At 37.6% G+C, this 21,027-nt stretch overlaps 1 protein-coding gene across 4 annotated transcripts in view; it reads right to left on the bottom strand.

Annotated features, from left to right (window-relative positions):
- MYBL1 (MYB proto-oncogene like 1) overlaps positions 1 to 21,027 on the bottom strand; it is a 51,119-nt gene that overhangs the window by 8,832 nt on the left and 21,260 nt on the right. For 2 of the 4 annotated variants that reach the window (XM_004047116.5, XM_004047117.5), the window contains exons 9-12: positions 9,172 to 9,405; positions 5,047 to 5,415; positions 2,376 to 2,518; positions 1,495 to 1,609 (exon numbers count right to left, since the gene is read on the bottom strand). In XM_004047116.5, the coding sequence (XP_004047164.1) occupies positions 1,495 to 1,609; positions 2,376 to 2,518; positions 5,047 to 5,415; positions 9,172 to 9,405 (861 nt within the window). The remainder of the gene's footprint in view (positions 1 to 1,494; positions 1,610 to 2,375; positions 2,519 to 5,046; positions 5,416 to 9,171; positions 9,406 to 21,027) is intronic. The other 2 variants (XM_019032954.4, XM_019032952.3) reach the window with 1 other exon arrangement.

Genomic DNA, 21,027 nt, shown 5'->3' with positions numbered 1-21,027 from the left:
CAGTATTTTGAAAAAGACTAGAAGATGTGCGTGTGTAACATGCTTTTGGGCAGAAAATTAATTAAATCAAGTAAACTAGAATTTGTTAATGAAACTAACCAAAAAGTGACTAAAAATAGAAGAACATAACTAAAAAACCCTGGAAGTGACCAATATTTTAAAAATCGTATTTCTAAAGAACTTGTCAGAAATCTGTATCTGCCTAAAATGCCCATCACTGTTCCAAGGTATTTCAAAGGCGGTAAGATATATGAAAGCACAGTAACTAGAACACTTCCCAGTCCTATTCATTCGTGAACTACTACCACAAATACTATTATTAGAATAATAGCAGCAACCAAGCACACACTACTTGAAACTCAGACAAGCCCCTTTAATTACACCATCTCTTTCAGCTTCACAATAACAATTTGGGGTGTGTTTTATGATCTCCTTTGCATAGAAAAGGAAACTGAGCCTTTTCCTAATTAGTTTCCTAAAGAGGTACCCTGATTAGTTTCCTAAATATTATCATGAAAGTGCTTCAGTATATCAAAATATTAAAATTATTTTATTCTAATACATGTAACCATGACTGAAACTACTAAAGTGTATATTTCAGTATTAAGAAAAGTGTTCCGACAGGGCGCAGTGGCTCACTCCTGTAATCCCAGCACTTTGGGAGGCCGAAGGTGGGTGGATCACGAGGTCAGGAGATCGAGACCATCCTGGCCAACATGGTGAAACCCCATTTCTACTAAAAATACAAAAATTAGCTGGGCGTGGTGGCACAAGCCTGTAGTCCAAGCTACTCGGGAGGCTGGGGGAGAATCACCTGAACCCAGGAGGCGGAGGGTGCAGTGAGCCAAGAATGAGCCACTGCACTCCATCCTGGTGACAGAGCAAGACTGCGTCTCAAAAAAAAAAAAAAAGGAAAAAGGAAAAGAGTTCCACTGACACCTGATGTTTTCTCTAGATGCTATAAAGTTAAGAATTCAAAACAAGCCAAGCAAGGGTTTATTTACAAGTTAAAGAAAAAGGTGAACACAAATTCAAACTTGAAAATTAGGCCAGGTGTGGTGGCTCACACTTGTAATCCTAGCACTTTGGGAGGCCGAGGTGAGGGGGTGGATCACCTGAGGTCAGGAGTTCAAGACCAGGCTGGCCAATGTGGTGAAACCCCTTCTCTACTAAAAATACAAAAATTAGCTGGGTGTGGTGGCGGGCACCTGTAATACCAGCTACTCAGGAGGCTGAGGCATGAGGATCACTTGAACCCAGGGGGTGGAGGTTACAGTGAGCTGAGATCGCACCACTTCACTCTAGCCTGGGCAACAAAGTAAGACTCCGTCTCAAAAAAAAAAAAAAAAAAAACCTTGAAAATCAAAAGATAAAGCTTTGTATCTGTTTCAGTAAATATCTTTTTTTAAATGTTAAAAATCAAAGTGATAAAAATCATAATTTGTGTTTTATTAAAATTAGGAAAATTATTAAAAATAAAATGAATATACATACCACAATTTTAAGAGGTCCATATTTTTTCTCCTGAGCAGCAAGCGCATTCTTAAAAGGAGTAGGAGTTCTTGGTGTGGTACCCAGTATAGATCTTCTAATAGTAGGTGTTCTAAACCTATCCAGTCATTTAGATATTTATGTTATAGTCACGATCTGATTTCACACAAGTTAATGAAAGCAAAGCAATTTAAGCACACACTAAATTTTCTTACACATATATATATGCTTCATTTAAACATTCTAAGACTATTTTAAAGTATGCCCACCTATGGTAATTCTGATTTCAATCAATCATCTTAAAATAGAAAAAAAGAATTAATATAGAAAAAAGTACTAGAAATGTTTGAAAAAGTACTAGAAATGATTGAAATCAAAGTTTGACACTATATTTCAGTTGGTTTTCACTGTCCTAAGGAGAAAACATAAGGTTATGATTAAAAAAAAAATTCTGGCCGGCCACAGTGGCTCACACCTATAATCCCAGCACTTTGGGAGGCTGAGATGGGCAGATCACCTGAGGTCAGAAGTCCAAGACCAGCCTGGCCAACATAGTGAAACCCCATCTCTACTACATACACAATATTAACCAGGCATGGTGGCACATGCCTGTAATCCCAGCTACTCGGGTGGCTGAGGCAGGAGAATCACTTGAACCCGGGAGGCGGAGGTTGCAGTGAGCCGAGATCTCACCATTGCACTCCAGCCTGGGCAACGAGAGCGAAATTCCATCTCAAACAAACAAAACAAAACAAAACAAAAAAAATTCTAAGTCCTGTAGGAATAGGAATTATGATACATGCTATTTATATGCACAAAAAGCTAATCTACTTTGACACTGTGCTCCCCATTTTCTCTAACACAATTATTTAATACCTACTTACCCTACATTTTCCTTTTGATCTTTGGGAGTTGTTTCCTTATGAAGAGGAGTTGTAATGAGAGCTTTCTGCCCACAAATAGGGGTTGATGTAAATGAAGGATTTTCTATATTAAGTTGTTCATTACCAGGACATGTGTTGAAAAACTAGAAAGGGAAGAGAGTTTAAAGATGACTTCTAGAACATCAAAATCCCTACACAAATATTAAACTGATAAGATTTTCAAATTATTTCTTCATACCTCTAAAAAAAGCTTATGAATAATATTACACTTATACTCCATGGAAATTATGCTCCATGAGGGTAGGAATTTTTGTCTGGTTTGTTCATTTTTGTCTCCCCAGCTCTTAGAACAGTGTTTAGCACATATAGGAATTCAAGAAACATTTAACAAATATTCAAAAGTTACAAAAAAAAACTAAAAATTTAAAAAACAGTATATTATCAAATAGAGATCTATAGAAACCATAAACAGCTGCTGTGTTAAATGTAACAGTTTTGTACAACAGTGTGTAACTGAAAAAACAAGTTTTTTAGCTCTTATTAATAAATGACCTTAAGTGGCTTTTTCTATGAGAGTATTTTAATTTAGAATATAATAATAATGCTTTGCTGATAAGAAATACAGCTGTCTGGCAAATTTGCCTATCTAGAACACAGAACAGAACCTCTAAGCAGTCAAAACTGGCATAACAGAGTCCATTTTCTAAATTACATAATGTACAATTGTGAAATACTAATTGTATTCACAATACAATTGTGAAATACTAATTTATTTTTGTAGTCAAAAGATTAGAAACAGTGATATGAAACCATAGAAATGGCTTCAAAGCTGCTTATAACTAGAATGAAGTCTAGCTCTGTCACTTCTGGCTCTGAATACTTGAATTTATTTTACCCTAAGATTAGTAATCAAACCCTCTTTTACACGATAAAATCCAAGCAGTTTGCCATGGGAAATAAGCATCTTTCAGCCACTTCTACCTTAGAATTCACACTTCAACAAAAATTGCTAGCATGCAAAACTCCAGAATAGAAAACTGCTAGTATGCCCAAGCCTACTTCACTTTCTCCAGTGCTTTTTAACTCTGAGAGCAGGGCTGGGAGTGAACAGACTATTCACATTGTAGTCTACAGAAATGGCATCCCCTGAAGCATGGATGCACAATTTTTAGAGATCTGTGTTCTGCCAGATCCTACTTATCTCCCCAGCCTCAAAATATACCTCCAATAATATCCCAGCATTCTCCATGTTTGTTTGACCATTAAACTCCCTTCTTCCTCCTTAAACTTTGTAGCCTCTGCCAAACACTTTCAGAAAACATCAGCTCCATCTCTTACTAACTGTTGCCTTTGACAAGTGGCTCAACTACAGAATTTTATTCCACCTAACTCCTTTTGAAAGAGCATTAACTGAGATGCTATAAGAAAAGTGTTTGGAGGCTGGGAGCAGTGGCTCACGCCTGTAATCCCAGCACTTTGGGAGGCCGAGGCGGGCAGATCACCTAAGGTTGGGAGTTCAAGACCAGCCTGACCAACATGGAGAAACTCTGTCTTTACTAAAAATACAAAATTAGCCGGGCGTGGTGGCGCATGCCTGTAATCCCAGCTACTCGGGAGGCTGAGCCAGGAGAATCACTTGAACCCGGGAGGCGGAGGTTGCGGTGAGCCGAGATGGTGCCATTGCACCCCAGCCTGGGCAACAAGAGCAAAACTCCATCTCAAAAAAAAAAAAAAAAAAAAAAAGTGTTTGGCAAACAGCCTGGAGCATAGCAAGTGTTCAACAGGAAACTGTCCTAACATAAACATCTACTGTCCAGGGATATTACAAGAGGAGAAAGTAAGTAGGTAGTTCTGGACATCCTTAGGAAACCTCTTGACACATTAAATTCTTACGGTAAGCAATTATCTAAGTTTCTTCCAAAGAACATTAAAAGGAAAAACTCAGTGGGCAAACTAAATAAATTACTCTAAATAGGTAAGGCCACTTTAAACTTTATCAGGTATGTCTATCGAACAGTAGTCAGTCAGGAAACCGGATCTTAGTCTCAGCCTTGCATTAGATAACTTTGGGCAAATCAATGTTACCTTTCCGGGCTTGTTTTCTGATGAGTTCTATAAAGATATGGGACTACAAGATAAAGAAAATGTCCCTCTAAAAACTGTAGTATAATATCATGCAGAACCGGGAGCAGTGGCTCACGCCTGTAATCCCAACACTTTGGGAGCCAAGGTAGGTGGATTACTTGAGCTCAGGAGTTCAAGACCCGCTTGGGCAACATGGTAAAACCCCATCTCTACAAAAAAATACAAAAATTAGCTAGGTGTGGTGGCACGCATCTATAGTCCAGGCTACTTGGGGGGCTGAGGCGGGAAGATCACTTGAGCCTGGGTGGTTGAGGTTGCAGTGAGCCGTGTTTGTGCCACTGCACTCCAACCTGGGCAACAAAGTGAGACCCTGTCTCCAAAATATAAATAAATAAATAAATATTTGCAGCTACTACATTTTGTGAGATACTTTCTATTCTCTCAGAGTTCAGTATTCTCAAGTATACATTTAAACACATTATTTTTATATGTTATCAAAGCTACCAACTGCTAGTAAGGATGTTAAAGATCTAATTTAATGTAACTCATTGACATTTAGAAACATAAACAAAATGAACACCACTACCTGTGAAGGAGAAAATGGTAGTGTTTTCAGTGGTGTATGTTTTAGCGCCATATTACCACCATCGTTCAATGAGCCATCCCTAAGTTCGCTGCCTGGGGAATGACCCACTCGCATTTTTCTCTTCTTTCTGAGGATGGCTGGTGGAGTGCTAAACTTGGCTATATTTGGGGATGTTAAAGGAACAGCTTCACTGTTGCCACCATTACAAGTGTTTTTTTTCCCTTCAAGTACAAGACTGACGTTAAATTGGCATTCCATGGCTCCTTCATTGTGCTGAATTCTCATTAATTTAACTGGGGTGGATTTGATAGGAGAAGCAGCAGCATCAGAAATATCAAAACTGGTAACGTCACTCCATGCTACAGGATCCTGCAATAAATTAAACTGTTAATAAAGTTAATGCTGTAACCTAGTTAAATCTGCTCTTGAACACAGGATGATGATTTCCACAGAGTTAATTAACAACTCATTTTATCAGTAAAAATGCTTTCCTTGGACATTTTTTTTAAGCAAGACCATTTAAGAGGAACAGATTATGGCTTTCCTATGATTCCAAAATACATAATAGTTCATCTAATTCAGTAGTTGAAGCTTACTGTCAAAGTACTTTAAGAACAAATGATAAGTTATTATCAAAAATTAAGTTATTATCAAAAAGTACAACTCGTCATAAAACTTCACATTCTACTGCACATCAGGAAGACACCATCAAATTCTGCATAATCATTTGGTAATGTGTATGGAACGTGTTAAAAACGGTGATACACTTTGATCCAGAAATTCAATTTAACCTAAAGACATAATCATGATTTTGCACAAAGCTTTATATGTTATTTGTAGTACTGAAAAAGCAGACACTAAGCTTATCCACCATGATCAAGCAGGCTTCATCCCTGGGATGCAAGGCTGGTTCAATATACGCAAATCAATAAATGTAATCCAGCATATAAACAAAACCAAAGACAAAAACCACATGATTATCTCAATAGATGCGGAAAAGGCCTTTGACAAAATTCAACAACACTTCATGCTAAAAACTCTCAATAAATTAGATATTGATGGGACGTATCTCAAAATAATAAGAGCTATCTATGACAAACCCACAGCCAATATCATACTGAATGGGCAAAAACTGGAAGCATTCCCTTTGAAAAATGGCACAAGACAGGGATGCCCTCTCTCACCACTCCTATTCAACATAGTGTTGGAAGTTCTGGCCAGGGCAATCAGTCAGGAGAAGGAAATAAAGGGTATTCAATTAGGAAAAGGGGAAGTCAAATTGTCCCTGTTTGCAGATGACATGATTGTATATCTAGAAAACCCCATTGTCTCAGCCCAAAATCTCCTTAAGCTGATAAGCAACTTCAGCAAAGTCTCAGGATACAAAATCAATGTACAAAAATCACAAGCATTCTTATACACCAATAACAGACAAACAGAGAGCCAAATCATGAGTGAACTGCCATTCACAATTGCTTCAAAGAGAATAAAATACTTAGGAATCCAGCTTACAAGGGACGTGAAGGACCTCTTCAAGGAGAACTACAAACCACTGCTCAATGAAATAAAAGAGGATACAAACAAATGGAAGAACATTCCATGCTCATGGGTAGGAAGAATCAATATCGTGAAAATGGCCATACTGCCCAAGGTAATTTATAGATTCAGTGCCATCCCCATCAAGCTACCAATGACTTTCTTCACAGAATTGGAAAAAACTACTTTCAAGTTCATATGGAACCAAAAAAGAGCCCACATCGCCAAGTCAATCCTAAGCCAAAAGAACAAAGCTGGAGGCATCACACTACCTGACTTCAAACTATACTACAAGGCTACAGTAACCAAAACAGCATGGTACTGGTACCAAAACAGAGATATAGATCAATGGAACAGAACAGAGCCCTCAGAAATAATGCCACATATCTACAACTATCTGATCTTTGACAAACCTGACAAAAACAAGCAATGGGAAAAGGATTCCCTATTTAATAAATGGTGCTGGGAAAACTGGCTAGCCATATGTAGAAAGCTGAAACTGGATCCCTTCCTTACACCTTATACAAAAATTAATTCAAGATGGATTAAAGACTTAAATGTTAGACCTAAAACCATAAAAACCCTAGAAGAAAACCTAGGCATTACCATTCAGGACATAGGCATGGACAAGGACTTCATGTCTAAAACACCAAAAGCAATGGCAACAAAAGACAAAATTGACAAATGGGATCTAATTAAACTAAAGAGCTTCTGCACAGCAAAAGAAACTACCATCAGAGTGAACAGGCAACCTACAACATGGGAGAAAATTTTCGCAACCTACTCATCTGACAAAGGGCTAATATCCAGAATCTACAATGAACTCAAACAAATTTACAAGAAAAAAACAAACAACCCTATCAAAAAGTGGGCAAAGGATATGAACAGACACTTCTCAAAAGAAGACATTTATGCAGCCAAAAGACACTTGAAAAAATGCTCATCATCACTGGCCATCAGAGAAATGCAAATCAAAACCACAATGAGATACCATCTCACACCAGTTAGAATGGCAATCATTAAAAAGTCAGGAAACAACAGGTGCTGGAGAGGATGTGGAGAAATAGGAACACTTTTACACTGTTGGTGGGACTGTAAACTAGTTCAACTATTGCGGAAGTCAGTGTGGCGATTCCTCAGGGATCTAGAATAGAAATACCATTTGACCCAGCCATCCCATTACTGGGTATATACCCAAAGGACTATAAATCATGCTGCTATAAAGACACATGCACACGTATGTTTATTGAGGCACTATTCACAATAGCAAAGACTTGGAACCAACCCAAATGTCCAACAATGATGGACTGGATTAAGAAAATGTGGCATATATATACCATGGAATACTATGCAGCCATAAAAAAGGATGAGTTCATGTCCTTTGTAGGGACATGGATGAAATTGGAAATCATCATTCTCAGTAAACTATCACAAGGACAGAAAACCAAACACCACATGTTCTCACTCACAGATGGGAATTGAACAATGAGAACATATGGACACAGGAAGGGGAACATCACACTCTGGGGACTGTTGTGGGGTGGGGGGAGTGTGGAGGGATAGCATTAGGAGATATACCTAATGCTAAATGATGAGTTAATGGGCGCAGCACACCAGCATGGCACATGTATACATATGTAACTAACCTGCATATTGTGCACATGTACCCTAAAACTTAAAGTATAATAATAATAAAAAAATTTAAAAAAAAATTTTTTTTTAAATGAAAAAGTAGACACTACCTAAATGTCCAATAATAATAGTTGGGTAAATATATTTTCTTATATTCATTTGATGGAATACTACAAAGCCCCTAAAATTCAAATTTAGGCCAGGCACGGTGGCTCATGCCTGTAATCCCAGCACTTTGGGAGGCCAAGGTGGGAGGATCACTTGAGGTCAGGAGTTCAAGACCAGCCTGGCCAACATTATGAAACCCCATCTCCACTAAAAATATAAAAATTAGCTGGGTGTGGTGGCAGGCACCTGTAATCCCAGCTACTCAGAAGGCTGAGGCAGGAGAATCGCTTGAACCCAGGAGGCACAGGTTGCAGTGAACTGAGATTGCACCACTGCACTCCAGCCTGGGCGACAGAGTGAGATTCCATCTTAAAAAAAAAAAAAAAGTCAAGTTTAAAAAAGGAAACAGAAACATGCTCATGACAGGGTGGAAAACAAAAAAAATCCACAAATATAATACAGAAGTGTATTTTTGGGTTTAAAAATATAATGTTTTCTGAGTATAGAACACAGACTGAAAGGAATATATCAAATTATTAACTCTGGGTTTATGAAGGACTTTAATTTTCTTTTTTACAGTTTTCTCTAGTTTCCAGCTTTCTCTAATGCACTTGTATAACTTATATAATAAAAAATGAATTAAGTTTTTAATTTTTAAAAATTCCTCACAAGGCACATACTTGAGAAAAATTTAAACTTTTTTCCCCTAGAAGCCACTGCAAAATATCAGAACAAAATTAAGCATGGCATACAAAACATAAAACTGGTCAATGTCCAAAACTGAGTTTCTGAGCATGACATCATATAACTAAAATTGAACTTTTGATAATCTTACAATTTTTTACTTACAGATTCAATAAGTTCTAGAGTCTCTGCAAATTCTGGGATGGTCTGCAAAGAGGATAACACAGCGTTTGCCTCCACGGCCAGGAACTTTGTGGGTGAATTCTGCTGAGCAGACACAGGCTGATTTTCATCCATACTGTAAAACTCACTAGTGTGCTCGTCAAGGCTATTTAGAGTATTAGACATGTTATCATCCATGAGGAAACTACCAGACCAGCTAGAAAAACTTCCAGGCTGCTAAAGGTACAAAAGAAATTTGAATATTATTTGTCATTCTCAATGTAGGCATAAATTCAGATTTCAACACATTTCAATTAGGCTAAAAATATAGTAGCAAATATTTTGTCTTTCCTCAAAATTGGTATACTTTTTTCATTAAACTTCATGCTTTGACTATGTTTCTTTTTTCTAATTAAAATTTTTAATCTGTACAATCATGATGAGATAAAACAAGCATTTACATACAACATAAAGTCCAAACTCTTAGAATCTGGCTACTCCCTTCCTTCCAAACTTCATTTCTCAACACTTCTACTCAAGAGCTATATATTTAAACCTTATCTTGTGTATCTATTTATTCCTGGTAGTTATCAGGAATACCCAACTATAGCACTTGCAATTCCCCAGTGAATTATATACTCTTTTGACCTGGAGTGCCTTTGCACATACTGCTGCTCCCTCTATCTATCAATAAAATGCTCTGTAACCTACTGACCAGGGAAGCTCTTCTTTTTTTTTTTTTTTCTGAGATTGGAGTTTTCACTCAGTTGCCCAGGCTGGTGTACAGCGGTGCTATCTCAGCTCACTGCAACCTCCACCTCCTGGGTTCAAGCAATTCTCCTGCCTCAGCCTCCCGGGTAGCTGGGATTACAGGTACCCATCACCACACCCGGTTAATTTTTTGTATTTTTAGTAGAGACAGGGTTTCACCTTTTTGGCCAGGCTGGTCTCAAACTCCTGACCTCAGGTGATCCGCCCGCCTCAGCCTCCCAAAGGGAAGCTATTCTCAAGACACAGTTCAAATACTGGAAAGTACTTCATCTGATTATACACTTTTATCTGCTTCATTTATAATAATGTCCTAATTCATTTATCTTGCTAATATACAATCATTGTCCTTCAAGGCTGAGTTCAATTAGGACTTCTTCTAGGAACCCTTCCCTGATGACAACAATCTAAATCAAGCACCTCTCCTGTATGTTACCATAAACTTTGTGACTTACAAATTGTCAAAATTCAAAGACAGAATTCTAAAAATAACAAGAGAGAACAGGTACGGTGGCTCATGCACATAGTCCCAGCACTTTGGGAGGTCAAGGCAGGCAGATTGCTTGAGCCCAGGAGTTTGAGAACAGTTTGGCCAACATAACGAAACCCCATCTCTACAAAAAATACAAAAATTAGCTGGGCATGGTACCACGCGCCTGTAGTCCCAGAACTCGAGAGGCTGAGGTGAGGGCATCACTTGAACCCAGGAAGTCAAGGCTGCAGCAAACTGTGATCACACCACCACACTCCAGCCTGGCTGACAGAGTGAGACCCTTATCAAAAGAAAATTAAAAATAAAAACTGCAAAGTAAAAGTATTACATCCCATATAAGGAAATCCTTATTAGATAACAGCAGATTTATCTGAAAAAATCTTACAGGCCAGAAGAGAATGAAATGATATATTTGAGAAGCACTGAAAAAAGAAAAATGCCTGCCAAAAATACCCAGCAAAGCTATCCTTCAGAAATGAGGGAGAAATAAAGTCTTTCCCAGACTTTTTCTTTTTAAATGGTGGGAATTCATCACCACTAGATCAGCCTTACAAGAAGTGCTCAAAAAAGTCCTATATCTGAAAGCAAAAAGATAACAGACACTATTATGAAAATATGTAAAAGTATAAAATTCACTAGTAGAGCAGGTACACAAAGGAGAAAGATAAAATAATCAAACCACTGTACTACAGAAAACTACCAAACTGCAATAATAAACATTAAGAGAGGAAGAAAGGAACAAAGAATACACAAAACCAGAAAATAATTAACAAAATGAAAAGAGTAAGTCTTCACATATCAGTAATAACCCTGAATGTAAACAGATTAACTCCACACTTAAAAGACATAGACTAGCTGAATGGATTAAAAACACATGACCCAACTATATGCTGCCTACAAAAACTCATGTCACCTGTAAAGACACATACGGACTGAATGTAAAAGGATGGAAAAAGATATTCTATGCAAACAGAAACTAAAAGCAAGCAGGAATGGCTATACTCATATCAGATAAAGCATAATTTAAATTAAAAACTATAAAAAGAAGCTGGGCATGGTAGCACATGCCTGCAACCACAGCACTTTGGGAGGCCAAGGTGGGCTCAGGAGTTTGAAACCAGCCTCGGCAACATGGCAAAACTCCATCTCTACAAAAAAAAAAAAAAAAAAATTAGCTGGACATGGCAGCACATGCCTGTGGTCCCCGCTACTTGGGAGGCTGAGGTGAAAGCATCCCCTTAGCCTGGAAGGTCGAGGTTACAGTGAGCCAAGATCACAGCACTGTATTTCAGCCTGGGGGGACGGAGTGAAACCCTGCCTCAAAAAAAAAAAAAACCCTACAAAAAAAGACAAAAAAGGTCAATATATAATGATAAAGGGATCAATTCAGCAAAAGAATATAATTGTAAATATATATGCACCAATATCAGAGCACCCAGCTACATCAAGCAAATACTATTTGATCTAAAAGGAGTAATAGATTCCAATAAAAAATAGTTGGAGACTTCAACACCCCATTCTCAGCAATGAAAGATCATCTAGACGAAAAATCAACAAAGAAACAAACATTGGCTTTAAATTGCACATTTATACTGAATGAGCCTAACAGACATCTACAGAATATTTCATCCAATATCTGCAGAATATACATTCTTTTCATCAGCACATTCTCCAGGACAGACCACGTATTAGGCCACAAAATAAGTCTGAACAAATTTAACAGAATTAAAGACATATCAAATACCTTTTTTGACCACAATGAAATAAAACTAGAAATCAATAACAAAAGGAACTTTTGAAATCGTAAACGGAAATTAAACAACATGCTCCTGAACAACCAATAGGTCAATGAAGAAATTAAGAAGGAAACCAAAACATTTCTGGAAACAAATGAAAAGTAGAAACAAACATACCAACACCTATGGGATACAGCAAAAGCAGTATCAAAAGGGAAGTTTATAGAAATAAATACCTATACCAAAAAAGTAGAAACATTTCAAATAAACAATGTAGCTAGAAAAATATGAACAAACCAAACCCAAAGCCAGCAGAGGAAAATAAATAATAAAAATCAAAGCAGAAATAAACAAAACTGAGACAAACAAATACAAATAATCAATGAAATGAGAAGTTGGCTTTTTAAAGAAATAAACAAAATTGACAAACTGCTGGCCAGACTAACCAAGAAAAAAAAAAGACCCAAATAAATAAAATCAGAAACAAAAAAGGAGACATTACAACTAATACCACAGGAATACAAAGGATCATTAGAGGTTATCATGAATAACTGTGTATCCAATTAGAAAACTTACCAGAAATGGATAAACTTCTGGATAGATATAACCTATCAAGATTGAACCAAGAAGAAACAGAAATCCTGAACAGACCAATTACAAGTAGCAAGACTGAATCTGCAATAAAACATCTCCTATAAAAGTAAAGCCCAGGACCCAATGGCTTCATTGCAGAATTCTACCAAACATATAAAGAAGAACTATCAATTCTTTTCCAATTCTCTCAGAAAACTGAAGAGTAAGGAATTTTTCCAAACTCATTCTACAAGGTCAACATTACCCTGATACCAAAACCAAATAAAGAAAACTGTAAGCCAATATCCCTGATGAACATAGATGCAAAAAGACATTCACCAAGATCAAATGGAATTTATCCCAGGGATGTAAGGATGATTCAACATACATAAATCAATAAATAAAATCAAATATCAATAGAATAAAGATTATCTCAATAGACATGAAAAATCATTTGATAAAATTCAACATCCCTTCACAATAAAAACTCTCAACAAGTTAACTATAGAAAAAACACACAATAAAGGCCATATATGACAAAACCACAGCCAACACCATACTGAACAAGGAAAAGTTGAAAGCTTTTTCTCTAAGATCTCAAATGAGACAAGGATGTCCATTTTCACCACTTCTATTCAACACAGTACTGGAAGTCCTAGCCAAAACAATTAAGCAAGAGAAAAAGAAAAGGCATCCAAAATGGAAAAAAGGAAGTCAAACTGTCCCCGTTTGCAGACAACATGAACTTATATATAGAAAACCCTATAACCCTATATAAAGCTCCTCTAAAAAAACTCTTAGAACTGACAAACAAATGGGGTAATGTTGCAGGACAAAACATCAACACACAAAAAATCAGTCGTGCTTTGGCTGGGCACAGTGGCTCACGCCTGTAATATCAGCACTTTGGGAGGACAAGGCAGGAGGATCACTTGAGGTCAGGAGTTCAAGACCAGCCTGGGCAAGATAGTGAGACCCCCATCTCTAAAATTAAAAAATAAAATAAAATAAATCAGTAGTGTTTCTATACACCAACAACAAACTAGCACAAAAAGAAATCAAGAAAGCAATGCCATTTACAATAGCTACAAAAAAATAAAATACATAGGATAAATTAAAGCAAGAAGGTAAAAGATTTCTACAAGAAAAACTACAAAACACTGATAAAAAAAATTGAAGAGGACATGAAAAAATACAAAGATCTCCCATGTTCAAGAATTAGAAGAATTAATATTGTGAAAATGACCATATTACCAAAAGTAATCTACGGTTCAGTGCAATCTTTATGAAAATACCAATGACATTCTCCCCAAAAGTAGCAAAAACAATGCTAAAATTCATTTAAAAAACTACAAATAGCTAAAGTAATCCTGAGCAAAAAAACAAACAAACAAACAAAAAAAAAAACCAAGCTGGAGGCATCACACTAACACGCTTCCAAATATTCTATATAGAGCTGTAGTAACCAAAACAGCATGGTACTGGAACAGAATACATAACCCAGAAATAAATCCACGCATTTACAGACTCTCAACAAAGGCACCAAGAACACTGATGGAAGAAGAGAGAGTCTCTTCAATAAATAATGCTGAGAAAACTGGATATCCATATGCAGAAAAATGAAACTAGCTCCCTATCTCTCACCATATTAAAAAAACCTCCTTTTTTGTGAAAGAAGAAAATCAATTCAAAATGGATGAAAGACTTAAATTTAACACCCAAAATATAAAACTACTAGAAGAAAACATAAAGGCTGGGCACAGTGGCCTCATGCCTGTAATCCCAGCACTTTGGGAGGCCGAGGCAGGCAGATCACTTGAGGTCAGGAGTTCGAGACCAGCCTGGCCAACATGGTGAAACCTCGTCTCTCCTAAAAATACCAAAAAATTAGCTGGGCGTGGTGGCAGGCGCCTGTAATCCCAGCTACTCGGGAGGCTGAGGCAGGAGAACCTCCAAAAGGCGGAGGTTGCAGTGAGCCGAGATTGCGCCACTGCCACTGCACTCCAGCCTGGGTGACAAGAATGAAGCGTTGTCTCAAAAAAAGAAAGAAAACATAGGAGAAATGTTTTAGGACATTGTTTGGGCAAAAATTTTATGGGGAAGACCTCAAAAACACAGGCAGTAAAAGCAAAAATAGACAAATGGGATTATATTAAACTAAAAAGCTTCTGCACAGCAAAGGAGGCAATCAACAGAATGAAGACAGAAATGATGTACAGGATGGGAGAAAATATTTGCAAACTATTAACCAACAAAGGATTAATATCTAGACTAGAGAAAAAACTCAACAACAAAAAATACTAATAATAATCTGGTTTGGGTTTTGTTTTTTGGTTTTTGGGTTTTTTTTGTTTGTTTGTTTGTTTGTTTTGAGATAAGGTCCGGCTCTGTTGCCCAGGCTACACTGCAATGGTGCCATCCCAGCTCACTGCACCCTCCACCTCCCAGGCTCGAGCCATCCTCCCACCTCAGCATTCTGAGTAGCTGGGACTACAGGTGCTCACCACCACGCCTGGCTAAGTTTTGTATTTTTTGTAAAGATGGGGTTTCACCATGTTGCCCAGGCTGGTCTCGAACTCATGAGCTCAAGCAATCTACCCACCTTAGCCTCTCAAAGTGTTGGAATTACAAGCATGAGACAAGGCACCCAGCCAATAATCTGACTTAAAATAGGCAAATGAGCTGAACCAATATTTCTCAAAAGAAAACATACAAATGGACAATGGGTATATTAAAAAATGCTCAATATCACTAGTCATCAGGGAAATGCAAATCAAAACCACGATGAGATATCATCTCACCCTTGTCAGAATGACTATTATCAAAAAGACAAAAAATAACAGATGCTGGCAAAGATGTGGAGAAAGGGGAACTCTACTGTTGGAAGGAATGTAAATTAGTACAGCCATTATCAAAAACACTATGGAGGCTCTTCAAAAAACTAAAAATAGACTATGATATGATCCAGTAATCCCACTACTGGGTATGTATCCAAAGGAAAGAAAATCATATATGTACTTCCATGTTTATTACAGCACTATTCACAGATATGGAATCAACCTAATTGCCTATCAACAGATGAATAAAGCAAGAAAATGCGCTGTGTCTGTATATTTATACATACACACATACATAGACACATAACCACATAATACTATTTAGCCATAAAAATAACATGAAATTCCATCATTTGTGGCAACACAAATGAAGTTGGAGGACATTATGTTAAATGAAATAAGCCAGGCAGAGAAAGATAAACACTGTAGGTTCTCACTTACATGTGGAAGCTAAAAAAGTAGATCTCATAGAAGTATAGAGAAGAATAGTGGCTACTAGAGGAGAAGAAGGGGAGCCAAGGAAGGGAAGCGGAGAAGGGAGAGTAGCCAAAGGTTGGTTAATGGATATATAAGTACAACTAGAGAGGAGGAGTAAGTTCCAGTGTTCTATAGCACTATAGGGTAACTATAATTAACAGCAACTTGTTGTATATTTTCAAATAGCTATAAAAGCAGGATTTAAATGTTCCCAACACAAAGAAATGATAAATGTTTGAGGTGATGGATATGCTAATTACCAAGACTTGACCAAGACACATTGCATACATGTATCAAAATAGTACACTGTACACCCAGAAAATATGTACAATTATTGTGTCAATTAAAAATAATAATAAAAGCAAAAAAAAACCCTTGTGCCTTATTTTATCATATACTATCCTGTTTCTTGTGTAGGTTCCCACTGCAGAGTAAAACCTGAAGTCAGAGACTATGTCATTTTTCTTTATCTCTTTAGAAATGTACACTAGGCAATTTACTTATCTTGCAAGCCTAGCTTTCTAGTGTTTTATAATTAAAAAATAAGAAAAGAGGCCTTGAAGAGTTATGAATGAGAAACAACATGTAAAGTGTGTAGCATTTTTCATGGGGCCCAGTTATCACCCTCTTTGTGTGTTGGATCTTTTTCTCACCTGCATACCAACTGAAAGGTATGTGGTTTGGAGGGAACTCCAAACTTTCTGAGATGATGAAAATGTTCTATATTTCCAGCTGCTCAATATGGGAGCCACTAGCCATATAAGCAACTGATATGTGGCTAGTGCAACTAATGAACTGAATTTTAAGTTTTGTTTAAAATTAAATGTGGCTAGTAACTGCCAAATGGTAGACAGCACACTGGAAGTCTATAGGAAGCACTGAATAATGGTAACTATTACTACTAAAAGTAAAAATTTTCAGCATGTTCTAGGGATTCACAACAAAATGTTACATTTCAACCTAAATAAGGTAATAAAACACTGTTGCAAAGCAAATTCGATGTGTTTTATAAATAAAAGAAATTAAACTAATCTTATTTCATTTCATTATTTTCCATTTCATTAGCATAGCCACCTTCTGACTTGACAATCACTTTCAGGAGACAGCATGGTTTTCCTCTCATGCTGGAGGGAACACGTGGTTCCCTCCAAACCACATACCTTTCAGTTGGTATGCAGGTGAGAAAAAGATCCAACACACAAACAGGGCGATAACTGGGCCCAGTGAAAAAACCATAGGTTACAATCAGACAGACCTAAATGTGAATCTCTTTTTTTTTTTTTTTTTTTTTGAGACAGGGTCTCGCTCTGTCGTCCAGGCTGGAATGCACTGGCCCGATCTCAGCTCACTGCAAACTCCGCCTCCCAGGCTCAAGTGATCCTCCCACCTCACCTTCCCGAGTAGCTGGGACTACAGGAGCGCACCATCACACCTGGTTAGTTTTTGTATTTTTTGCAGAGACAGGGTTTCTCCATGTTGCCTAGGCTGGTCTCGAACTCCTGGCCTCAAGTGATCTGCCTGCCTCAGCCTCCCAAAGTGTTGGGATTACAGGCGTGAGTCACTACATTCAGCCCTAAATGTGAACTCTCTAATGAAATTCTACCCACTTAACAGAGTTAACATCAGGATTACCAAGCATACATATAAAACATTCACAACAGCAGAGCTCAATGGATACTCAGTAAAATGGCAGTCAATATTGTCACATAACTGTTTAGAAAAAAAAACTTTAGGGAGGGCACGGTGGCTCATGCCTGTAATCCCAACACTTTGGGAGGCCAAGGCAGGTGGATCACGAGGTCAGGAAATCAAGACCATCCTGGCCAACATGATGAAACCCCGTTTCTACTAATAACACAAAAATTAGCTGGGTGTGGTGGCACATGCCTGTAATCTCAGCTACTCAGGAGGCTGAGGCAGGAGAATCGCTTGAACCAGGGAGTTGGAGGTTGCAGTGAGCCGAGATCACACCACTGCACTCCAGCCGGGCGACAGTGTAAGACTCCAACACAAAAATAAATTTAAAAAATGCTTCATATGGGTATGGAGTCTATTCTACTGGCTGCAGCAACTTCCCTCTAGATTTCAGAATATATACTTATTCAACCAAATCTTTATGAGAACAGATTTTAGATAGTGAGTTCTAAAAAGAAAATAACTTTCTTCCTTTTTAATGAAAAATATTCATTCTTTTAGTTATATTTTTCCTGTTAAATTAAAAAAGGGTAAGATTCTATTAAAAACCCAAAATGGTTTAAACATGATATAATCATCTACAAATGCTGATTCTCTAACCATAATTCTTTGTGGCTTTTTTTTTTTTTTGAGACAGGTTCTTGCTCTGTCACCCAGGCTGAAGTGCAGTGGTATGATCATAGCTCACTGCAGCCTCAAACCCCTGAGCTTAAACAATCCTCCCCCCTCAGCCTTTTGAGTAGCTGGGACTACAGGCACGTGCCACCATGCCTGGCTAATTTATTTATTTATTTTTAAGATGGGGTCTTGCTCTGTTGCCCAGGTTGGAGTGCAGGGGTGTGATAACTGCTGACTGCAGCCTCGACCTCCCAGGCTCAAGTGATCCTTCTGCCTCAGCCTCCTGAGTAGCTGGAACCACAGGCATGTGCCACCATGCCTATCTATTTCTTTTTAAATTTTTTGTAGAGATGGGGTCTCACTATGTTGCCAAGGCTGGTCTCAAACTCCTGGGCTTAAGTGACCCTCCCACCTCAGCCTCTCAAAGTCCTGAGATTACAGGCATGAGCCACCAAGCCCAGTCTATTTGTAGCTTCTTAACAAAACAAATTAACTTTAAGGTAAGTATATGTCAGGTCTTCCTAGTTGCTCATGGTTTTTGCAGTTTCAAAACAGAAACTGCAACATAGGGAAATCTTGTCTCTACAAAAAGTATTTTTTTTTATTAGCCAAGTGTGGTGGCACACACCTGTGGTCTTAGCTACCCAGGAAGCTGAGGTGGGAGGACTGCTTAAACCTAAGAGGCTGAGGCTGCAGTGAGCCATGATCGTACCACTGCACTCCAGCCTAGGCAACAGACCAAGACCCTGACTCAAAAAACCCCCAAAAAACAAAAAACAGAAATTGCTTTTCTTATGGTATATATCTTGCCTATTATAGTCAATAAATATCATTTTTATTAATATCCTCTTAAGTAGTATAAAGACATCACCAGTTGCCTCATAATACTATTTCAAGATCTCAGGTTATCTTCTTAGTAATTTTGCCTGAGTTCCCAGTCACTCTCAATATTCTGTCCTCTCATTCAGTCCCAAACAAAAAATAAACAAACAAACCCTTTTCTAAATGTAAAAAGGGGCAAGGAATGGTGGCTCATGTCTGTAATCCCAGTACTTTGGGAGGCCAAGGTGGACAAATCACTTGAGGTTAGGTGTTCAAGACTAGCCTGGGGAATATGGTGAAATGCCATCTCTACTAACACAATTTTAAAAATTAGCCGGGCATGTTGGTACATGCCTGTAATCCCAGCTACTCAGGAGGCTGAGGCAGGAGAATCACTTGAACCCAGGAGCCTTCTGGGTAGTTAGGACCACAGGTGTGCACCACCACACTTAGCTAATTAAAAAAAAAAAAAAAAAAAATTTTGTAGAGCCAAGATTGCACCACTGCACTCCCGCTTGAGTGAGAGAGTGAGACTCTGTCTCAAAAAAAAATAATAATAATACTAATAAAAATAATAAGGCTCAAGGCATTATTTTAAATTTTTAAAAATGTTATTTAAAGGAAGGGTAGGATGAAGGGAGGGACAGGGAAATATATGTTAAAGAATACAAAATCACAGCTAGATAGAAGGAACAAGTTCTAGTGTTCTATATCACTGTAGGATGACTACAGTTAACAATATTAAATAGTTTCAAATAGTTAGAAGCAGGGATATTCAATGTTCCCAAGACAGAGAAATTATAACTAAATTGAGATGATGGATATGCTAATTACCATGATCTGGTCAGTATACATTACATGTACAGAAACATCACTGTGTACCCCACGAATATGTACAATTATTTCCCAATTTAAAAATTTTAATTTGGCTGGGTGCGGTGGCTCACGCCCTAATCCCAGCACTTTGGGAGGCCAAGGCAGGAGGATCACGAGGTCAGGAGATCGAGATCATCCTGGCTAACACGGTGAAACCTAGTCTCTACTAAAAATATAAAAAATTAGCTGGGCGTGGTGGCAGGCGCCTGCAGTCCCAGCTACTCAGAGGCTGAGGCAGGAGAATGGCGTGAACCCGGGAGGCGGAGCTTGCAGTGAGCCAAGATCACGCCACTGCACTCCAGCCTGGGCAACAGAGCAAGACTCTGTCTCAAAAAAAAAAAATTTTTTTTAATTTAAAAACCTAAGAAAAGTCATTTAAATATAAACTTGTGTCTTTCTTTTAACCAATCTAGCATAACCTGCTTAATTCTACTAGAATGATTACCTTTGATCCTAATTTAACACTCCTAGTTAGTCTCATCAGCCAAATCTTACACAATAGTTTTCACATGTGGTAACCAACACCCAACATCTATATAAAATTTCTTCTTTTAGAAGAATTGTTTAGAGAGCATAAAATCTAAATGTTCCTTTTTCCATATATTTTTAGTGTTATTACTTTTTTAAATTTACTGAACTCATATTCTAAATCTAGTAAATAGGAAAAAATTTTCAAAGAGAATAAAAATAATTTTGGAGCTCATAAATCCCTCTACATCTATTCAATTCTTTATTTTAAAAAGAATTAAACCCATCATTACATGGAATGTCTAAAATAAAGCCAAAGCCTAATCTAAACACACATAATTTTCACAAATATATATGTGTGTGTATATATATATATATACACACACATATATAAGATTTTACTTTACATCTGCTTTGCATTTATGACTCAAGAAGTATCCTAATACAGAACATTGTAAATTATGCTCAAAGAAATGCATATCAAAATCAGGCAACC

This window comes from Gorilla gorilla, chromosome 7 (genome assembly GCF_029281585.2).
Source record: "Gorilla gorilla gorilla isolate KB3781 chromosome 7, NHGRI_mGorGor1-v2.1_pri, whole genome shotgun sequence".
NCBI lineage: Eukaryota > Metazoa > Chordata > Mammalia > Primates > Hominidae > Gorilla > Gorilla gorilla.
Note: the sequence above shows the minus strand (reverse complement) of the source record. Positions and strands in the feature narration are given on the sequence as shown.